The 19,833-nt window shown below is 41.2% G+C and overlaps 1 protein-coding gene across 3 annotated transcripts in view; it reads right to left on the bottom strand.

Moving 5' to 3' along the window:
• The window catches only part of ANO6 (anoctamin 6), a 191,664-nt gene that overhangs the window by 36,503 nt on the left and 135,328 nt on the right, over positions 1-19,833 (bottom strand). For all 3 annotated transcript variants that reach the window (XM_059682640.1, XM_059682642.1, XM_059682641.1), the window contains 6 exons: positions 19,067-19,354; positions 18,739-18,852; positions 16,598-16,713; positions 12,104-12,238; positions 8,516-8,621; positions 4,342-4,402 (listed from right to left, as the gene is read on the bottom strand). In XM_059682640.1, coding sequence (XP_059538623.1) covers positions 4,342-4,402; positions 8,516-8,621; positions 12,104-12,238; positions 16,598-16,713; positions 18,739-18,852; positions 19,067-19,354 — 820 coding nt within the window. The remainder of the gene's footprint in view (positions 1-4,341; positions 4,403-8,515; positions 8,622-12,103; positions 12,239-16,597; positions 16,714-18,738; positions 18,853-19,066; positions 19,355-19,833) is intronic.

Raw genomic sequence — 19,833 nt, 5'->3', positions numbered from 1 at the left:
CAAAAACCCAACACATATTTTTATTGGCTTCAGAGAAAAAGGGAGAGGGAGAGAGAGAGAAACATCAATGATGAGAGAGAATCATTGATCAGCTGCCTCCTTCATGCCCCCTTTTGAGCCTGCAACCCAGGCATATGCCCCTGACCAGAATCGAACCTGGGACCCTTCAGTCCATAGGCGGATGCTCTATTCACTGAGCCAAACTGCTAAGGCAAGAACAGCTTGTCCTTTTAATCATGGTATTATTGTATACATCAGATCAAGAAGATGCCCATAAAGGGAATAGGTGTTCAGGTCACTAAGGCACTGGTGGTGTTGTGTCCAGCTATATCTAAGGAGAAGAGGCACACTCTTGGTAGATGGGTGTGTTCTAGTTGCTATAAGAGTTTGCTGCTCAAGGGAATATAATCAATAATATTGTAATCACTATGTGTGGTGTCAGATGGCCACTAGATTTATTGGGGTGATCACTGCATAATTTAAATAAATGTATATGTTGTACACCTGAAATGAATATAATCATTTAATCAACTGTAATTAAAACTTTTTTTAATTAAAAAAAGTTAAAAAAATTTTTGCTGCTGAAGGGCTGGAATATTTTGACAGGCCTTGAAAGTATTCAGAGATCTCTTTACTCACAACGGTAAATAAGGTAGAAGAGCTTGCTTAGCCTTTATTCCAACTTCCTAACTGAAAGACTGCAAGTGAAAACTGCACTTCTCAACGGACTCTCCTGCAGTTAGAGTTCCAGATTCAACTTTTAAAATGCCCATCACCTGCATCTGTGAGTCACTTGAATCAGAAGCAGAGCTGAACAGAGCAAAGGTGGTTGTGCGAGCTGCTATTTTGCTGATGTGGGCCAGCAGGATTAGCACAGGTCTGGAACTCCCATTTCCTGAGCCCCTGAAAAGCCGCTAGCTAGAGTAATGTCTTCTCGATTCCCGGGGCCCTCGATTATAAGCCAGGTCGCCAGGGTTCCTCTGGGAATCACTAGGCCTAGACTAGAACTCAAAGGTGAAAATGAAAAATTGCAGTCATGCAGCTAAGAGTCCGAGCCAGGGAGGATCCGACAGAGGCAGGGAAGAAGCAACAAGGAACAGGGAAGGGGGATGGCGGGCGTGATATGCTAAGAACCTTTACTTCAATCATGGGTTGGTGTGCAGGACTCTAGGAGTCAGTATGAATGGCTGGCTAGAAGGGTGAAAGTAAGTATATGATTTGTACTGTATTTCTTGTAAAAGGTTTTTTATTTTCAACTTGTATAACTCCTAGGGAACAGAACAAAACTAAGTGCCCCATATATCTGGGTACAAAAGAGATGCGGCAGGAATGTGATGATGGTGATATGAAAAAGTCACAGGATCCTCCTGCCTCTTCAGCTGTACAATTTCAGGCTTTCTGTAACAAGGCTCACAGCAGCAGTTCCCATAAGGCAGAGGTAACAAGAAAAGCAATATCAGGCACTTAAAATAAAGACTTCATCATACATGTCCTTAACGATACACATATGGTGCTGCAAGCAGGCCTGAGATGTTTTCTGCATTCTAAAATCGGGTGACAAAATCAGTAGCTCACTATGCTTCAGTCAGTTCGGTAAACATGGTGTAGTTAATGATCATGGAAACCAAGGCTAGCTAGGAAATATGAGGGTTGTCTTGCAGCGCAAAAATTACTATACAGGGTGGGGCAAAAGTAGGTTTACATTTTTTCATATGGAAAAGAATACAACAATCCTAGCTAATAAAGAGGGAATATGCTGCCAAACCGGTTTGGCTCAGTGGATAGAGTGTCAGCCTGCGGACTTGAAAGGTTCCAGGTTTGATTCCGGTCAAGGGCATGTACCTTGGTTGCAGACACATCCCCAGTAGGAGGTGTGCAAGAGGCAGCTGGTTGATGTTTCTCTCTCATTGATGTTTCTAACTCTCTATCCCTCTCCCTTCCTCTCTGTAAAAAATCAATAAAATATATATTAAAAAAAAAAGAGGGAATATGCTAATTAACCCTCACACTGTTGCAAAGATGGCAGCACCCACAGCCAACAGGGAGGGAGTATGCTAATTGACTGTCACACCCTCAAAGATGGCAGTGCCCACAGCCACAAGATGGCGGTGCCCAGTCCCCTCAGCCCTGCCACGTGCCTGCCTCTGGAGTCCCCAGTCCCTTCAGCACCCCAGCCGCCCAGGGCTGGCCTGAGGCACAGACAAGCCTCGGATGGTGGCTGCCCAGCCACCCAGAGCCGCCCGAGGCTTAGGTAACCAGAGTCGGTCGAGGCTTTCGCTGCCAGCAGTGGCAGCAGCAGAGGTGTGATAGGGCATCACCTTCCCCTGATCGCCAGGTCGCCTCCCGCCCCTGATGGCTCCTGGACTGTGAGAGGGGGCAGGCCAGGCTGAGGGACTCCCCCTCCAGTGCATGAATTTTCATGCAACGGACCTCTAGTTAATAAATAATAATATAAGAATAAACTCCATGTTTCACGTACTTACCACTGTAAACCTACTTTTGCCCCATCCTGTTGTATATTTTTTTAATTTAAGATGTCTTTTTAAATTAGGCATGTCAGTATTCATTAGTATATGGAGTTCAACAGATGTGTCAGAATTTTATCTGTTGTGAATCAGTGCTGAGACTAAGGTATAGACACGAGTTAAAAGTGCCCACCACCCATGTGTTTGGCACCAGTGCTCTTATGGGGGAAAATACTAATGTATTTAACAGTGGAGCAGTACAGAGGATCTTAATACATGAATTTGATCTTTATTCTTCCATGTGTCATATATTAACCAGTATTTGGTTTTCAGCCAAAACATGCTAAGTGTCTGAATGACAATGTAACTTTGTAGGTAAGTTTGGTCACCTTACTAGTCCAGTCTAGTTAATCCAGGAGTGGCAACTACTATCTCTAAAAAGTGTTCAAACAATGCCTGTTCTGAGATCCATTTGGTGATCTTCACAGGCACAGCCATTGCAAAAGAGAAATACTGCCGAGGACACCTGTGGAGAGCTGTGCCTGTGATTCCGTGTGTTGATATGTTGTCTTAAGAAAAACAGACTTAGCCGAAACCGGTTTGGCTCAGTGGCTAGAGCGTCGGCCTGTGGACTGAAAGGTCCCAGGTTGGATTCCGGTCAAGGGCATGTACTAGGGTTGCTGGCACATCCCCAATGGGAGATGTGCAGGAGGCAGCTGATCGATGTTTCTAACTCTCTATCTCTCTTCCTTCCTCTCTGTAAAAAATCAATAAAATATATTAAAAAAAAAAAAGAACAAGAGACTTAGCTCTGTTTCTTCCCCCACCTACCTAATAAGCTGAACTTTATTTTCCTCTTACACAATGAAGTTGGAAATGTGTTTATCTTTGAAAATGAAATTTTTTTCTTCTATGGGAGAACATTTACATCAATTAAACACGTAAAAGTCTGTATTTAAAGAAAATAATTGCCTCAATGATGCTATTCAACTTAAATGATATGAATATAATGTTAAAGCTTCTATATACAATTATACTGTTTAGGATGATATTTGTTAAATTTATTAAATGGAATGTGAAAGTATTATGAGAGTAGCACATACTTATTAAATTCTTACTTCTATAGAAGTGTATAAAGAAGAAAGCTTACCTGTAACCACTGTGCTGGCACTTCCCCAGAACCCCAACCCCAGGAAAGTCAGGGTGGTGGACAGCTGTGGGACTGTGACCATGATGGCTCCCAGTGAACCAAGCCTCCCTCCATCCAAGCCCTTGGGTAGTCCTCCCACTACCTCACATTGTTGCTGGCTTGGCCATGACTTGCTTTGGCTGATGGGACATTTGCAAACTTGATGCAACCATAAGCTTAAAATACATATGCATTAAGGCTTGTCCTCTCTTGCTTCTTTTTGGAATCTTACAACTACCATGGGAAGACCCTGGGCACGCCCAGTGGAGGATGAGGGACAGCATGGAGCAAGATGAGCTGGCCCAGCTGAGCCCCACGAACCACTTGGCTTGGTAACTGCCAGACTAGCCCAGGGCAACTGCCAGCGTGGTCAGCTGAGCCAGCCCACGGCCTAGGAACCCCCTAGCTGACCCAGAGGATGATGAGGATTATAAAAGTGTGTTTTAAGCGACTACATTTTGAGGCAGTCCCTTATGCAGTAACTGATACAATGGCCTTAAAGAGTTCTAAATGGAGCTGTAGGGGAGCTGAAGCTTGGGCCATCCAAGGTCCTAAAGGTGGGTTACTTTGATAGCCTGTACAAAACTGCATAATGCCATTAAGTTGGGCATTTGGATGATCTTAGGTTTTTTTGGGTTTTTTTTTTAAGAGGCAAAGTAAACTGAAAAAACAAAAAAGAAAACTTACCCCAGACCCCCATAAATACTGCAAAGACTAGGGTTCCAAAACTGTCAAAGATGCACAATTTCTGGAAAATACAACAATGACATATACATTAATCCTGTTCTCCACTTATTACAATTCATCAAATATCCAATGCTGTGTGTGTGTATACAGTCTGAATTTCGTTTTAAAGCTGACACCTTGTTTAACAATCATGATCTGTACTAAATCCTTATAGATGGGGTTTCTCATTCTTTTTGGAAGCAAACAGCCCTTGCTGTGTTTACAAGTGTATTTTGCAATGGAATCTTTCCATCTCATGATCAAGAAATAGGATAGCTGCTAAGACGCCACTCTGTTTAAAGCCTCTCGGACTTCTGAATAATGGCCTCATCTATGAGCTGTCATAAAAAGAATTTGAGGAAGTAGTATGGTCCTAAGAATACAATGAACGCCATGCAACTTTTAGATTAGGATTTGCATTTTATCATCATCCCACCCTGGTCAGAGGATAGGTTCCTGAATTCCTGCTTTTCTTGATAAGAGAAGTACAAAGCTGGGCTATTCTGAGATGGCCCTCCCCCTGAAGAGCTCTGCTTCCTCACACCCAGTGACGGCCTTTCTACCACCACTGACAGAGGCTTCCAGTAGAATAGGATGTGCAGGGGCTTTTGCTGACATTACAAAGGGTACAATGACCATGAATGAATAAAGGACACACCTGCACACAGAAGGCTCTATTCACAAGTTCTGCTATGCTTCATCTTTTTGCTACTATATAAATAGCCTATCTCCCTCTATAAATTCCTGGGAAATCGTTCTGTTAGTTACTCATTTTTCACGAGTGAGTTTTTATAGCTCCTAAAAATATCTGTAAGGTTAATGGAAATAGTGGCAAACATATATAATATCAACTTCAGGATAGATAAAAATAAAAGTAAAGACAACAGTGTAGAAAAAGAAGTTCTAGGTTAAAAACAAAACAAATTAAAAAAGCAAGATTTTCAAACACTGAAGAACATTCCAAGCTGCTTCTGAGGAAAACTCATCGTTGCTTTAGGTAACTTGTTGGGTTGCCCTTTCTATTGATGTAAAGTAGGTCAACTTTCATCAATGTTAAAACATTAGTTATGTTATTTTCATAAAAGATTATTCACCTAACCCTCTACTCGGACATCCATTTCCCAAAGCAGATGCCCTTCAATCATCCATACAGCCCCTGAGCAGAAAGCACAATCCCAAGTTGCTGCCATCTATTATTCCTCTCAAACACTCCCACGCAAGGGAGACAATGAGCACGTGAGAGAAGGCCCTGGGAACAAAGCTCTCCCCCTGCTCCTCTAGTCCTGGGGTTCCGTGCACCACACATTTCAAATATTTTAGCTCTGACTCCTATAGAACCATCTTCTCCAAGTTGTCTCTGAATGTTATCCCTTATCTCTTACTGAAAATTATAAGTCTCAAGAAAAACCATTCTGTGAGTTATCACACCATTATTGACAATTCTGCCCAATGCTAAGTCTTCTCTTTTAGGAATCAGTGCAAGCCTCTTTCTATCTGATACCTCCCTGCTTACTCTGACATCTCTGCTCCATCCACACTATAAAGAAGAAAATCCTGTGAACTCTTTGTCCTACTATGCTGAAAAACCCAATGGAAGCACATCTATCAGTGCGAGAGAAAAGAAAGAGGAGCAGCAAGAAAAAGCAGGTTTACTGCCGATGCCAAGATTGCACCAGTTGCCTGATTCAAGACAAGGGATGCACCTTGCACGCCTATGCCAGGTAGTCAGGTGGCTTGGATCAAGTTACCATTTTTGCTACATGAGTAAAAGTCAAGGACCCAAAAGAGAAAATGAGATGGCTGGCCTCTCTGCTCTATGTGGCCCATAGTGACATGGGAGCAGGAAGCAGGAGAGAAGGTAAGCAAGGGGCTTTCCTGATTAGAAGCCTGGCTTAGCTTGCTTGGCACGATGGCACAGAGGGGGAAAGCCAGCTGTGTGAAGGGCAGCCCCGTCAGCACACTGCTTTAGTCACATGGAGCAGGAAAGAAGAGAGCTACGCACACAGGCATGCCGATTTTAAGAGAGGAACCCATCAGAATCTAGAAAAATGACCATCTGTTATGCTTTCTTCCTGCAAAAGAATAAAACCAAAATTTTATAGCTTAATGTATTTCTTAGAACGAAATATTATAATTTACCATGTCTCTCTTTTATCTTGCCAGCCAAAAGCTAAGGACTGTACTCAATGCTCAATCACAAAAACAATATTAATCCTGATTATTTTTATAACTGTTTCATTTCCCTGATCCTGATTCTATATGCATATTTATATTTGTAGTCTGTTAACCCTTTTAGCATACATGTCAGTTAGTGAATACTCCATCTCTTTCCAAAAGAAAAGTAGAAATAAATATATAAATAAATGTATAAAGAAATAATTGAATAGAGGCCCTGGCTTGGTAGCTCAGTTGATTAGAGCATTGTCCTGATACGCCAAGGTTGTGGGTTCAATCCCCGGTCAGGACACATACAAAAAGCAACCAATGAATGCATAAGTAAGTAGAGCAACAAAGAGATGTTTCTGTTTCTCCCCCTCCTCCTCCTCTCTCTCTAAAATAATTCAATAAAAAATTATTTAAAAAGAAATAATTGAATTAACCAACAAAAGGAAAAGCATAAAAAAACTCTTTTTTAAACTTATTTTTCATTCCATTTTTTATATATTTCCTTCCCTTTGTAAATCACTCCGACAAGGCTCAAGGGACCATTCAGGAAACTGGAGTAGAATGACTCGTTTTTTTTCCAAAACAAGGAAAAAAATATGTGCACAGGGACATATTTGAAAGTCATGTGTTTAAAATGGGTCAGAAGAAATGAGAAAAGAAATGGGGGTTGAGTGTGTGAAAGAGAATTTCTTCAAGAAAATGGAATTTGCAGTTGCAATGTGCCTCTGGCATTCCTGTTGGCATCTGTCTTAAATCCGGTGCCTGGGGTTACACACTAACTCCTGACCTTTATGCTTTAACTTCACTGGGAGGCAGCTTCACTTTCACCAGCTTCAAATCTTTTACTTTGTGTCATCTATGGCAGATATTTGTGGGCTAGAATGTGTGTTGATTTGCAGGGTGGGCAATGAAATCTATTCTAATTCATAAATTAAGCATAAAAATCCATGCGTTGACGATACCCTGCAATCATCTTAATTACGTGGTGGAACGATTTTTCAAACACAGAGCTCAATTTGAGAGTGAAGTGCCTGGTACTACTGTCAGCTGGGGAGGAACACACTGATGGCAAGAAATGCAGATTCACTGTCAGTTTCCGGCTTTGTCAGTTCACAGGTGGGTGACCTCCAGCAATCTATCTAATCTCTCAGCTCCTCTGTGTTTTACTCTGTAAAGTGGAGATAATGCCTGTCCTGCCTATCTCATAGGTTGTTGGGTGTGCCATAAGTGATAAGTACAAGACTTTGCAAAGTATAAAATATAAAGTGGCATCGCTTCAGTGGTAATATGTCCAAGTTGTCAGGAAAACTCTCCAAAGCAAGCTGACCTGCTTTCTCCCTAAGGGGACCATGCCATTTAATAAGCTCCCTCCAGGCTCACTGTCGCCCTAAACCTCCTGGAGTTGAGGAGTCTTACAGCTCAGGATCATCTGCCGTTAGCCAGGGAACCAGATGTGTTTTGTGGGAATGCTTTGAGACAAAGTGAGTATCTGTTGTCATTTATATACAAAACCTTTTTCATGCATATTTTCAGATAGTTGAAATATGACCATCAAAGTCTTTAAAAATCCAAACACAGTTTTCATTCACTTGAATTAAGAAAAATACTTATAATAGTAACTGTAATGGAAAGCATTCATGAAATAAGCCGAGTCTGAGATTTCTGCTTTGATTATCTGAAATACTCAAATAGTTTCAACCCCACAGTTCCTCCCTGATCCTCCAGGAGATTTTAAATAAGACTTTTAATCTCAACTTATTATTTGTAAAAGAAGAATAAACTTATTATTTGCAAAAGAGGAATAAACACACGTTTTGTATCTACCTTTCAGAATGAAGGGTTAGTTCAAAATTATCTTTTTGAATTCCTCCGAGGAAAAAAATATAATTTCCATGTTTTACTAAAATTATTAGAGGAAAAAATTATCTTTCATTCATTACTTGGAAATGTTTGGAATAACAAAAATTACCTGTGAGGACTCGCAAGTAATATTGAGCTTCCAGAATGGACAAAGCCTATCACACTGAGGACACATTATGATGGTGCCGCCAATATTAGGATCACAAACTTCTTTGCTAGAGAAAAGAGAAAAATTTTAATTTAATTTTAAAATTTTAATTAATAGGACTGCCTTTCTAGTAGAATGATAAAATCCAACATCTATTCATATAAGAAAATAAGACAAAACTAAATTCTTATAAAACTAGGAATGGAAATGAACTTCATTAACCTAATTGATAAAGGCTTGCTACCTAAAGCCTATACAAACATTATGTTTAATGATAAAATGCTGAAAGTATTTTCTTTGGATCTGAAACAAGGCGATGGGTCCTTCCATCACCACTTCTTCTCAGTGGAGGTCATGACAGCATGGTAAGTCAAAAAAAAATAATAGGAGAAATTGGTAAAGAAGGGAAAGAAAACTGCTATTGCTAATAGATTACATGATTGTCAATATAAGTAACTTAACAGAACCCCAGAGAAATTATGAGAATAAATGCGTTTAATAAATTTGTGGGACACAATATTAATACACAAAATATACCCAGGGTCGCAAAAAGAACTGTGTCCCCACAGACCTGTAACAATTAGAAATTAGTTTTTAAAATAGCATCTTTCAATAGCTTAAAAAATATGAAGAACCAAAGGATAAGTCTAACTCAAGATGTATAAGATTTATATGGAGAAAATTATAAAACTGTCCTGAAAGAGTGAAATAGATATAGTGAATCCTATATATAAGTGGATACATGATGATGTTCATAATTTGGAAGAATCAATATTTAAAGATGTCATTTCTCCCCCATTTGAGCTATAAATTCAATTACAAGACCAAAGGGCTCAGAAGATTTAAGACACACTAAAAAACAACAAGATGCTGTTGGCATAGGTTAAGAAAAACTGACCTAGAGAACAAAAGAAAGAGTTCGGGAGAGAAGAGACATCTGCAGATACAAAAATTGACTAGGAGAGGGCGAGCCCATCAAATAGTAAGGTGAGAACTGACATTTCACAAATGGGGCTGCTGCAATGAAATATCCATATGGGAAACCATGAAATTCAACTCCCAAATCTTATCTCATACAAATCAATTCCAGGTGGAAAATGAGAATGCAACAGCACTAACTTACTATAAAAAAAGGAAAAAGAGAATATTTAGATAACCTAGGGCAGTGATGGCGAACCTATGACACGCGTGTCAGAGGTGACATGCGAACTCATTTTTTTGGTTGATTTTTCTTTGTTAAATGGCATTTAAATATATAAAATAAGTATCAAAAATATGTGTCTTTGTTTTACAAATACCAAAAAATTTCTATATGTGACACGGCACCAGAGTTAAGCTAGGGTTTTTCAAAATGCTGACACGCCGAGCTCAAAAGGCTCGCCATCACTGACCTAGGGGGTAAGGGCAGATTCCATAAATAAGAAACCAAAAGGCATAAATCAGAAAGAAAAATATTGATAAATTCAAAATCTTTCAAAGGCAAGAACTTCACCAAAATAAAGGGAAGAGAGAGAAAAAAAGAATTAGCTACAAACTGGTAGAAGTTTTGTAACACATAAAAATGACAAAGGATTGCCTGGCTGGTGTGGCTCAGTGGGTGAGTGTCAACCTGTGAACTAGAGGTCACCGTTGGATTCCCAGTCAGGGCACATACTCTGTGGTCTCCATCCCCAGTGTGGGGCATGCAGGAGGCAGACAATCAATGATTCTATCTCTCATCATTGATTCTCTCTCTCCCTTTCTCTCTGAAATCAATAAAAAAAATATATTTTAAAAAATGACAAAGGATGATTCACCAGAGTATGTAAAGAACTACTATAAATTAATTAGAAAAACACAACAAAGTAACAACAGCATACAGACTGCTCCCTCTAGAAACCATTCAGAGGGACTTTTATGTGAATAGGACTGGAGTTGGGTAGCTTGTTGGTCTTACACATAAGTCAGTTACAAACAAATGGATATGAGAATCATATAGAGTATCTGAGTAAAGATCTTGGAAAGTTGCCCTAGCCACTTTGGCACAGTAGATAGAGCATCGGCTTGTGGACCAAAGGGTCCTGGGTTCAATTCTGATCAAGGACAGGTACCTTGGTTGCAGGCTCCTCCCCGGTTCGGGCCCTGGCCAGGGCTCATGCAGGAGGCAACCAATCGATTTGTTTCTCTCACATTCATGCTTCTCTGTCTTTCCCTCTCTCTTCCACTCTCCCTAAAAATCAATGGAAAAATATCCTCGGGTGAGGATTATAAAAAAATAAAATAATAAAATAAAATAAAACAAATCTTGGAAAATCTATTCTTCTACGTAAGTAAGAGAACAATGGAAAATTAGTCAAAATTAACCTCTGCAGAGCTCTGGAAATTAAACAAAAACTTACAGCAACCAAGTGGGTGTTTATTTAAGGAAAAACAGCTAAATCTCTGTAAGAATACAGTTTACAACCACCATTCAAGAACTTTATAAAAATGTAACTTATCACTTTGAAAGTATAATTTTTGAGATGCCTTTTTTTTTTTTCTTGGCTGGAAGTATATACAAAGCAATGGAGAGGCTAAAGACAAATGTAGGTAAAAAGAACCAACATTCAGCCCTTGGCCCTAAACTTTTTCAGTGACGAGAAGTGAGGACTTCAAAGACCACCTGCAGCTTTCTGGCTAAGAAGCCCCATGGGTACAGAACGCTCAGAACCCTGTTAAACAGGACGGATCATGATGCCTACACGTCAGGGCTGCCCTGTAAGCTGTCTGCCTGGGGAGCCAGCCTGGTATGCCCCAAGCTAGAAAAATTTGGTCTGCTCATAGCTGGTGTCCAGATATTTCGATCTGGCTGTCACACCTGGATAGAGGCCAGAAGGTCAAAGGAAAATACTTGGTTTCGTGTTGCATGTCTGCTGAAGGTTGATACCACCAAAAGCAGAGGCATAACAACACAATTCAGAATGGCGATGGCACAATGCAGTGTTCAGGCTCTCGCCTATTTCTTTTCAGACAGTGCAGCTGGTACCTGCATTCCAACATCCAGCACAAACTCATTCTTTATCTCTTATTCTTTCGCCTACTTTTGTAAGGGCTAGTTTTTAAAAAGTAAAAAAAAAAAAAAAAAAAAAAGAATTGTTTACTTATGTTTTTATGTATAAGAAATCATTCTAAAAAGCATAAAAACACCAATTTTTCCAGTTTCGCCACTGAGACTTTAAAGAGATCAGAGTTGCTCTTGGCCACATCTGTAGGGCTAAGCAAAGCATTCCTCTGGAGGCCAAAAGTTCAAGGATGAGCCTCCCTACATCCCTCTTTTCCTTTGCAAACAAAGCATTGTCTGAAAATATTGAAGTGTTTCCTGAGGATAATATTCCTGCCAGAGACTGGGCTGCATGATCTAAGAAAAAATTTTCCACTCCACTTATTAGACTCGAACAAAAAAAGATGTATCATCCAAAGCAGTAACTGTTTTTGCGATGAGTCCTCTTTTACGAAAAATGTCTAAGACCCTGAAAATAATTTTATGTCTCATCAACCTTCAGCGCGCTAACAAAGAATAAATAGGGTTACCTCCAAGTGCAGTTATTTTGATTCAGATATCCGTAGAGAAAGCAAGCCACACCCACTATTGCTGCCAGGAGGAGCATCTGCGTGTAATAGCCCAGCCAAGCAAAATAGATTCCGATCTTCTCTCCATAATATTTCCTGAACAAAGACAGAAAATATTTTTAGAAGATACAAATAAATCACTCTGCAGCTTTACCCGAATATTAATTTCCGATTTTAGAAAGAGAAGGCTTTGAGCTTAAACATCAGACTCAATTCACACTTAAAACATACTCAGGCTCATAGCAGACCCCAAATTCCACTGTAAACCCAAAAGAACTTTACATTTCATGGAAGTACTTGATCCCTGGTTAACCTGTGAAAGCAAAGTAAATTAGAACAGAGCAAAGGAAGGAAAAATGCTGAGTGTGGAGCAGGGAGAGATAGCACCATCATTCTTTACTGTAAAGAGCAGCACATTTGACACATTCTCCGAAAGATGATTCTTAATCTGCATGAAACAAATGAACATGAACAACCCACTCACAGTTACCTGCTTTCACTTACCCAGGGAACTTCCTTGGAGCAAATGTAATATAAACCACAATTAATACATTACATTTATGTACTGTATATATTATAAATAGTAGTGGAATGTGCCTCTGATCAAAATATTTATAAAACACATTGTGAGAGTGGGAGAGGACAGGATGGATATGACTGAGGAAGCCACCACCCTGTATTCCTTCCACCTAGCACTTCAGTTTTTTTCTAAGATTTTAAAACTGATCAGTGGTGTGCTCTGGGGTAAAATGGAAGAAGCCAGGTAGGCAAGACGGGAAGAGAGACTGGGCAATGGGAGATTGTTCCTGAAAGGGAGACAAATACAATCAGGCAGGAAAGAAAGGCTTAGGGATAAGGAGAAAATAACGAAATGACTATGTAGGTGATGGTGGCTGCTGTTGGTACTTCTCTGAACTGATTCACTTGTCTCAGTATTGGTGGGTAGAAGCTGAAGATTTACTTAACTCTGAGGCCTCTAGGATATTTCTGGCTCAGCATGGAGCTGGCACGAGCTCCCTGAGTTTACCTAGTGGGGACTTAGCTCAGAGAACCTGGATATCTGGGAGATTTCAGACAGGAACCTCCATGGGCTGGACCGGGGCTCACAGGGCAACTGTGAGAGCAGCTGGCTAGTTATAGGGCAGGTGTAGGTCACACCCATGGGGAAAAGGAAGGGGTGAGACCATTGTGCAATCAGGAGAACAGATTATCCATTTTCAAGTGACTGGGGCTTTGCTGTCTGGCACAGACACGCGCGCGTGGCAGGCAAACAGCAGGCTCAGGACAGGGCCTGGGAGAGAAAGCCTGGGGATGGCTTTGAGATGTTTTGGACTCTTGACTGTCGGGTTTTCTATAATATATTCCTATCAACCATCCATCCTAGAAAATGCCCGATTTAAAACTCTTACATGTAAGGCTAAGAGGTTTCCCCCCAATAGGTGGGCAAGTGCATGGAGCTTTGAGATAGTGTAGAAAGAACAGGTAGTTGGCTCCAGGCCACCTTGGGGACACCATGACTCCTCACCCTCAATATCCAATCTATAACCAAGCCCTGTTAACTCTGCTCCTAAAATACGTTCCAAATTTGTTCCCACGATCTCTCACCTGGTCCACTCCATCAGCCTGCTCTCTGGTCTCCCTGCTTCCTGTGCCTCTTGTAGTCCCCTCACTCTTTTTGCAAAATGTGAACAAGATAAAATGACTTGAATGCTTAAAATATCACAACAGCACTTGGTCTAAACTCCTTTCCGTGCCCCTGCTGCCCTGCTGAACTGGTGTCTGATCATTCTCTTTCTCATTAACACTGGTCTTTGGTATGTCCTCAAACTGGACAAATGTGTTTGTGCCTCAGGGCCACCGTACAAGTTGCCCCTATTCCTGGAAAGACTTCTAATTCTTCAAGTCCTGGCTCCTTTTTACCATCTGGTATCAGCTCACATGCCACTTACTTAGAGATAACTTTCTTGCCCACTTCTCCCTACCCCACTCCTTATCGCATCACTGTTTTCTTCATTTCAACCACATACTTTGTTTATTTTTTGTTTGCTTATTTTTATTTGTTTGGTTGGTTTTATCTATCTCTTTCCAGCAGGCTTTCCAAGCGACATAAGCTTCTGGAAAAAGGAGTGTCTTTACTATTCATGGTGAACCCCTAAAGAGTGTGTGCTAATGATCTGACTCAGGAAGAGGGCGGGCCATCCCAGAAACACCAACTATGTGATTAGAGGGTTGGGGCTTTGAGCCACGTGATTGGTCCAACCTCTGGGGAGAGAAAGGGGCTGGAGACTGAGTCATGTGGGTGATGACTCAACCAAGCATGCCTATGTAATGAAGCCTTAATAAAGGCTCTGTGCTACAAAGCTCAGGATTCCAGGTGAACTTGCCTGGGTGGTGGTACTCTGAGTATTGTCACACGTTGATGCCATAAGGGCAACCCTGAGTCCACAGCATGTTAGCTCAGTGATCAAAAAGAAAATAATAATAGTAACTGATACCATTGTAACTTAACCTAGCTATGAATAACAGGAAAGGAGCAAAGGCGTGCCACTTGTGCAGCTTTGGCAGGAAGCTGCAGCTTAGATGCATGTCCAGTAAAGTCTGGGTGACATAGGGAAGGTACTTATCTGTCAGTTACACCTGGGAACAGGTCATTGGCCAGAGTAGGCTTGGCCACTGCAAGCCCGTGAAGATTTAAGATAGTTAATCTCCGTAACCAGGGTGGGGAACTGCCGGGGTCCAACCCCAGCAGGTCCAGGGGTCCCCAAAGGTGTGGACGGAGTCGGCGAAGAAGGAAGGGCACGGAGACAGCGTTCAGTTGATCAGCAGCCTAGCCAGGATCTCTAGCCCGGATCTCCAGCCAAGTTCTGGTCTGGATCTCCAGAGAAGTTCTGCTTCGGATCTCCAGCGAGGTTCTGTAGCCATGTTCCCTCGCTAGGTTCTCCAGCCAGGTTCTGTCCAGGCTCTCCAGTCAGGTTCAGTGTCCAGGTTCCAGTCAGGTTCTCCTGCCAATCTCTGTAGTCAGGTTCAGTCCAGGATCCCTTGCCATGTTCTCCCGCTAGGCTCTGTCTCTAGGCTCCGAGGCCAGTCCCTCTCCAGGATCCTCCGGCATGCTTTCTCCAGCAAAGTTCTTCTGTCTCTAGGCTCCGTGTAGGTTCTGTCTTCTCGATTCTGTTCTAAGTTCTGAGTGTTTCTGTCTTGTTACAACTGTATTTATACCAGTTGATTCAATCCTATCAATCTCTATTACAAAGGTTAGGGCGTTTCTTATCTCCATTCCAGGGAGAAAAGATTATGTAGTTTAAGCATGATTGTTCATAGTTAAAGGGATTAATTACCCGCCTGGCACTTAGTTGAGGGGTTTTATTCCCTCCCTAACTTCAGGGGAAAATCCCTACCTGGGGATTCAACCTTTCTCGGAGAGGTGACTTTGGTTAAAACACAGCGCCAAGAAGGTGAGCAAACATATTTAGAACCGTATGCCATATATGCCAGGTCCCTTGAAACAGCAAGGATGGACCGGCTCCCGGCAGGGAACGTCCGACCTGCCGTCCAAACAGGGCCCTCAAAATCATTTGGGCTGGGCCTGCCAAGGCATTAAGGGTGAGTTAATTAAATGTCTGACCAAATATAGCAGGCTAATTTTTAAGCTGATAATTCTGTATGGCTCGAGAATGAAGTTATAAATATCCAAATGGCCTTTGGTGGAGAAAGACTCTAAACAAAGAAGTTTGCTCTCTTGTGCTCTTAACTCCTGGCCTGTGGGACTTTACTGTCTCACACACACAGGCATGGCAGGCAAACAGCAGGCTCAGGACAGGGCCTGGGAGAGAAAGCCCCTGCGTTTGCCATGGGCCATGTGGACCCCACACACAATGGACTAATGGAATGCAACTAGCCTGATGCTAAACCAGACCCAGCTTGTTGCTGGAATGGCAACTCTGGACACTGGCTTTGCTTTTAGCTCTACTGAATCCCCAGCTGCACATTTTCCAGGACTTGATTAAGGGAAATGGGACTTTAAAACCCAAGGATGTAATACCACATCTCACCCTCCCGTGGGGGCTCCAGAAATGCTTATTCCAGCGGTACCCCAAGAACACCACTCCCACTAGCAACAGAGAGAGAATTCACACATTTCTCCGATAATAGTGATTATCTACCTTGTAAAAAAAATCAGAGTCTGTACTTGTATAGAAGGATTTCTGGTTCCAAGAATTAGCTAACCAGACACAACCTTATTATGCAATGTGACCAATAAGAAGCAAATTTATTATATGACCTATATATTTATAGTTCAAGACAGGGCATTCACAATGGATGGCTATTGTTCTGTTGGCTATTATTATTTTTTAATTTGACAATCTAATGTAAAAGAGGTCAGTGCCGCCCGCTAAACAGTCAGGCAATGCATGTTAAAAAGTGTTGCGGCACACTGGTTGAAAATCACTGCCTTACCTGATGAGATCCAAGGGCTGTTTTTTGTATATGCTTCGAGGATGAGCCCATTCCCTGTACAGAAGGTATCGTTCATTGGGGCAGGTGAAGTCCTCGGACGGATAGCTGAAGTTGCACTGGGAAACAAAACCAAACAAGTGAGCACCGCAATCACCATGGGTTCACAGATGTACTTATTAAATGTGGTGCCAATACTTCTGTCATTTGTGAATAAGGGGCCCTTATTTGCCAAAGTGGATGAAAATACCATGCAATTTTGAGTGATTCTCAACCATGGGTATTACTAACCCCCTGAGAGCCATTTGCCAATGTGGGTAGCAAGAAATGCTTGGTTATTACCATCCTGGGGGACACATCAGGCACTTGGTGGGAACTTCGGGGATGCTAAAGTCCTACAAGTGGGTGAGTCATAAACAAGTGAAAACTGGGGCACTCAAGTGCCAAAGCTGGCACACTGGGGGGATACCTGGGAGCCCAGCCCACGCCTCAGACACCCAGGCCCTTGGCTGGTTAGTGGCAGGATCTTTACTAAAACCCAGACTTCTTTTTTCCCAATTCAAGAGTTACTCAGTGACATGTAGAATGCAAATAACAAAGAAGCTAAGTGTACAAAGAAGCTTATATACACTTAGCTTATTTAAGAAACAGAACTTCCTGCCCCTGCTCAAATTCAGTCACTCTTCTTTCCACCTGACTGGCTTTCCTTCCTCCTGTAACTAGATTATCACCCTGACCTCCACCCACCTCTCTTCCAAATACCATCTAAGATCATTCCTGAGCCTGGATAAGGCCCCTTTGCAATGTCAAGAAGCTTCAAAGGAAAAAAACCTGGGCATGGTCAGTTGCTAAATGAATACTAGAGACCGTTGGCATCTCAGGTTATATTCATGAGAGCTCTCTGCAAGTGTCCCCCAAGTGGATGTCAAGCTATAATTGCTAATCTTGCTGGGGCACAAATATAAAACGCATGGTTGGACTGCTGTGTTGGGTCCCTTAGCCAGGAAGCTCAGCATCTGCTTCTCTGCCCTCCTCTCTGTTCTCCATGTATGCATGGGTCCTAGTCTCATTACCTTATAAGGTGCATTTCAATGCTGTCCTCATCCACAAATGCCATGTACTACACAGTAGCAATGATCAATCTCAGTGTTTGCTTTCTTTGGTCATAGAGATCCAGATAACTTGATGGTGAATGAAACCAAGTAATAGTACTATATAATATAGTATTTCATTTATTTCAGTAGCATAAGTTATTTGAGGAGCTTAGATATAATATCCTTGCATTTATGAAATCGCTAAGCGTCTGAGCAGTCACATTTAAAAAATTTCATTTTGTGTGAGATGCTATCAGCTAGAGATGTGCTATTGGATTTGAGGAGCTGCTATCATCTCAGAACGTAGTCCTTAAAAAATGTCAACACTTTGCCGTATGCCATTATGACAAGAACCCTGACAGAGGCCTTTCTAAAAGCCCGTGGTATTCCAGGGCACAGCGTGGAATGGGATTTCAGAGGAGAAAAAAACCCATGTTACAGAAAATGATAAATGAAAAGTTCTAACATGTGTTTTTGCTTACAAAGAACTAATACTTTTCTGGTTGATAACATCTGTCAGTAATTATGAAAATAGCTAATACACATATAGTACTTATTACATGCCAGGAACTGTTCTAACATTTGACATGGACTAATCCTCACAAACAACTCTGGGGTAGATACTATTATTAGTCCCATTTTATTGATGAAGAAATTGAGGAAAGGAGAGACTAAATGACTTGCACAAGGTGATCCAGCTAGAAAATGGTGGAGCAGGCATTTTGGCCCCAGAACTCATGCTCTCAACTACTAACCTATAATGCTTATCACAGTAACTATGGGAGAGCTACTGCTTGCTTGTTTGTTCATTCCTTCCTTCCTTCACTCATCCTCCACTCACTCATTTGACCTGAGGGCCCTCTCTATACCTAGGACTTAGCAGTGAACAATACAACCCGGTTCCTGCCCTGGATATGCTTGTCATCTTTCCATATGTTATCTTCATTTTACTGAGAAAGAAACTTAAGTAAGGTCAAGAAGATTAGCCCTTCCCTACTAACACTGAAGTATGCATTAGGTATTTTATTTCATTTTTGCTATTTGACTTACATCATGGAGAGGGAAAGCTGCCTTGTAGATCCCAGAGCTCACAAGTTTGTTAATTCCAAACTTTTTAACGTTCTCGCTTACTTGATACTTGATTCGAGAGAGGATGAAGTAAACCTAAAAAAGATTCAAAGCAGAGTGTGTGGTTTATATAGTGTAACTAACCAATCATTGTTTACTGTCATCATGGGAATCTGTAGGCAGAGTTCTCTTCTCTTTAGTGTGTAGCAGTTTCTAAACACAAAACTAAGCCAACCAACCAAACCACTAATTATTCAACAGCAGGATGCAAATCACCCGAAGACAGCAAGTAAATCTGGCTTAGACGTACAATGCGGCTTCTGGTGGCTGGGTTAAAGAAGGTATCTTTGTCACGAATATAAAAATCATTCATCCGGCTCCTCTCAAAGGGGGCAGTGAAAAATTCTTGCTCTGGCTTGATGATACTCTCATCCACTTGGAGGACTTTGCCAAGCCAGTTGAAATTGTCGAAGGCTGAAGAGCGGGTTTTCAGATCGTTGGGCTTCAGGGGCAATTTGATGTGCATTAGCTCCGCATATGTACATAAAACCTCCCACGGGGCATGGACCTTTACAAACACCAGCTTGTCATCCAAAACCTATATTGGAAGAATAAAAACACAATCTAGAAAACCAAACACATCGATTTTTCTTATGTTGCTGATAGATAGGACACATGTGTACATGAACATACACACACAGACATTAGTGTAAGTGAAGATACACTACAAAGTGGATTTGCAAACCACTGTAAACTTTTTGCCTTAAAGGTAATTTCTTGGTTCGAATTACTGAGAAAGTAATTAAAATTCTTATCATAGTTCTTTCATAAAATTCCTAATATTTTAAATGAAGAAAAGTTAATTTGCCCATCACTCCATCCAAGTTAGTGAATAAAAATAAAAACACCAGAATATTCATTGCAATGTTATTGTAATAACAATTTTTAAATTTCTTAAACCTAGGACTGTTTAATTTATTATATATTTGTTCAATATCATGTTATGTGGTCATTATAAAGGATGTTTATTGATATAGAAATGCATTTACTATATATTAAAGGGAAAAAAAGTGAATT

This window comes from Myotis daubentonii, chromosome 2 (assembly GCF_963259705.1).
Source record: "Myotis daubentonii chromosome 2, mMyoDau2.1, whole genome shotgun sequence".
Taxonomy (NCBI): Eukaryota; Metazoa; Chordata; class Mammalia; order Chiroptera; family Vespertilionidae; genus Myotis; species Myotis daubentonii.
Note: the sequence above shows the minus strand (reverse complement) of the source record. Positions and strands in the feature narration are given on the sequence as shown.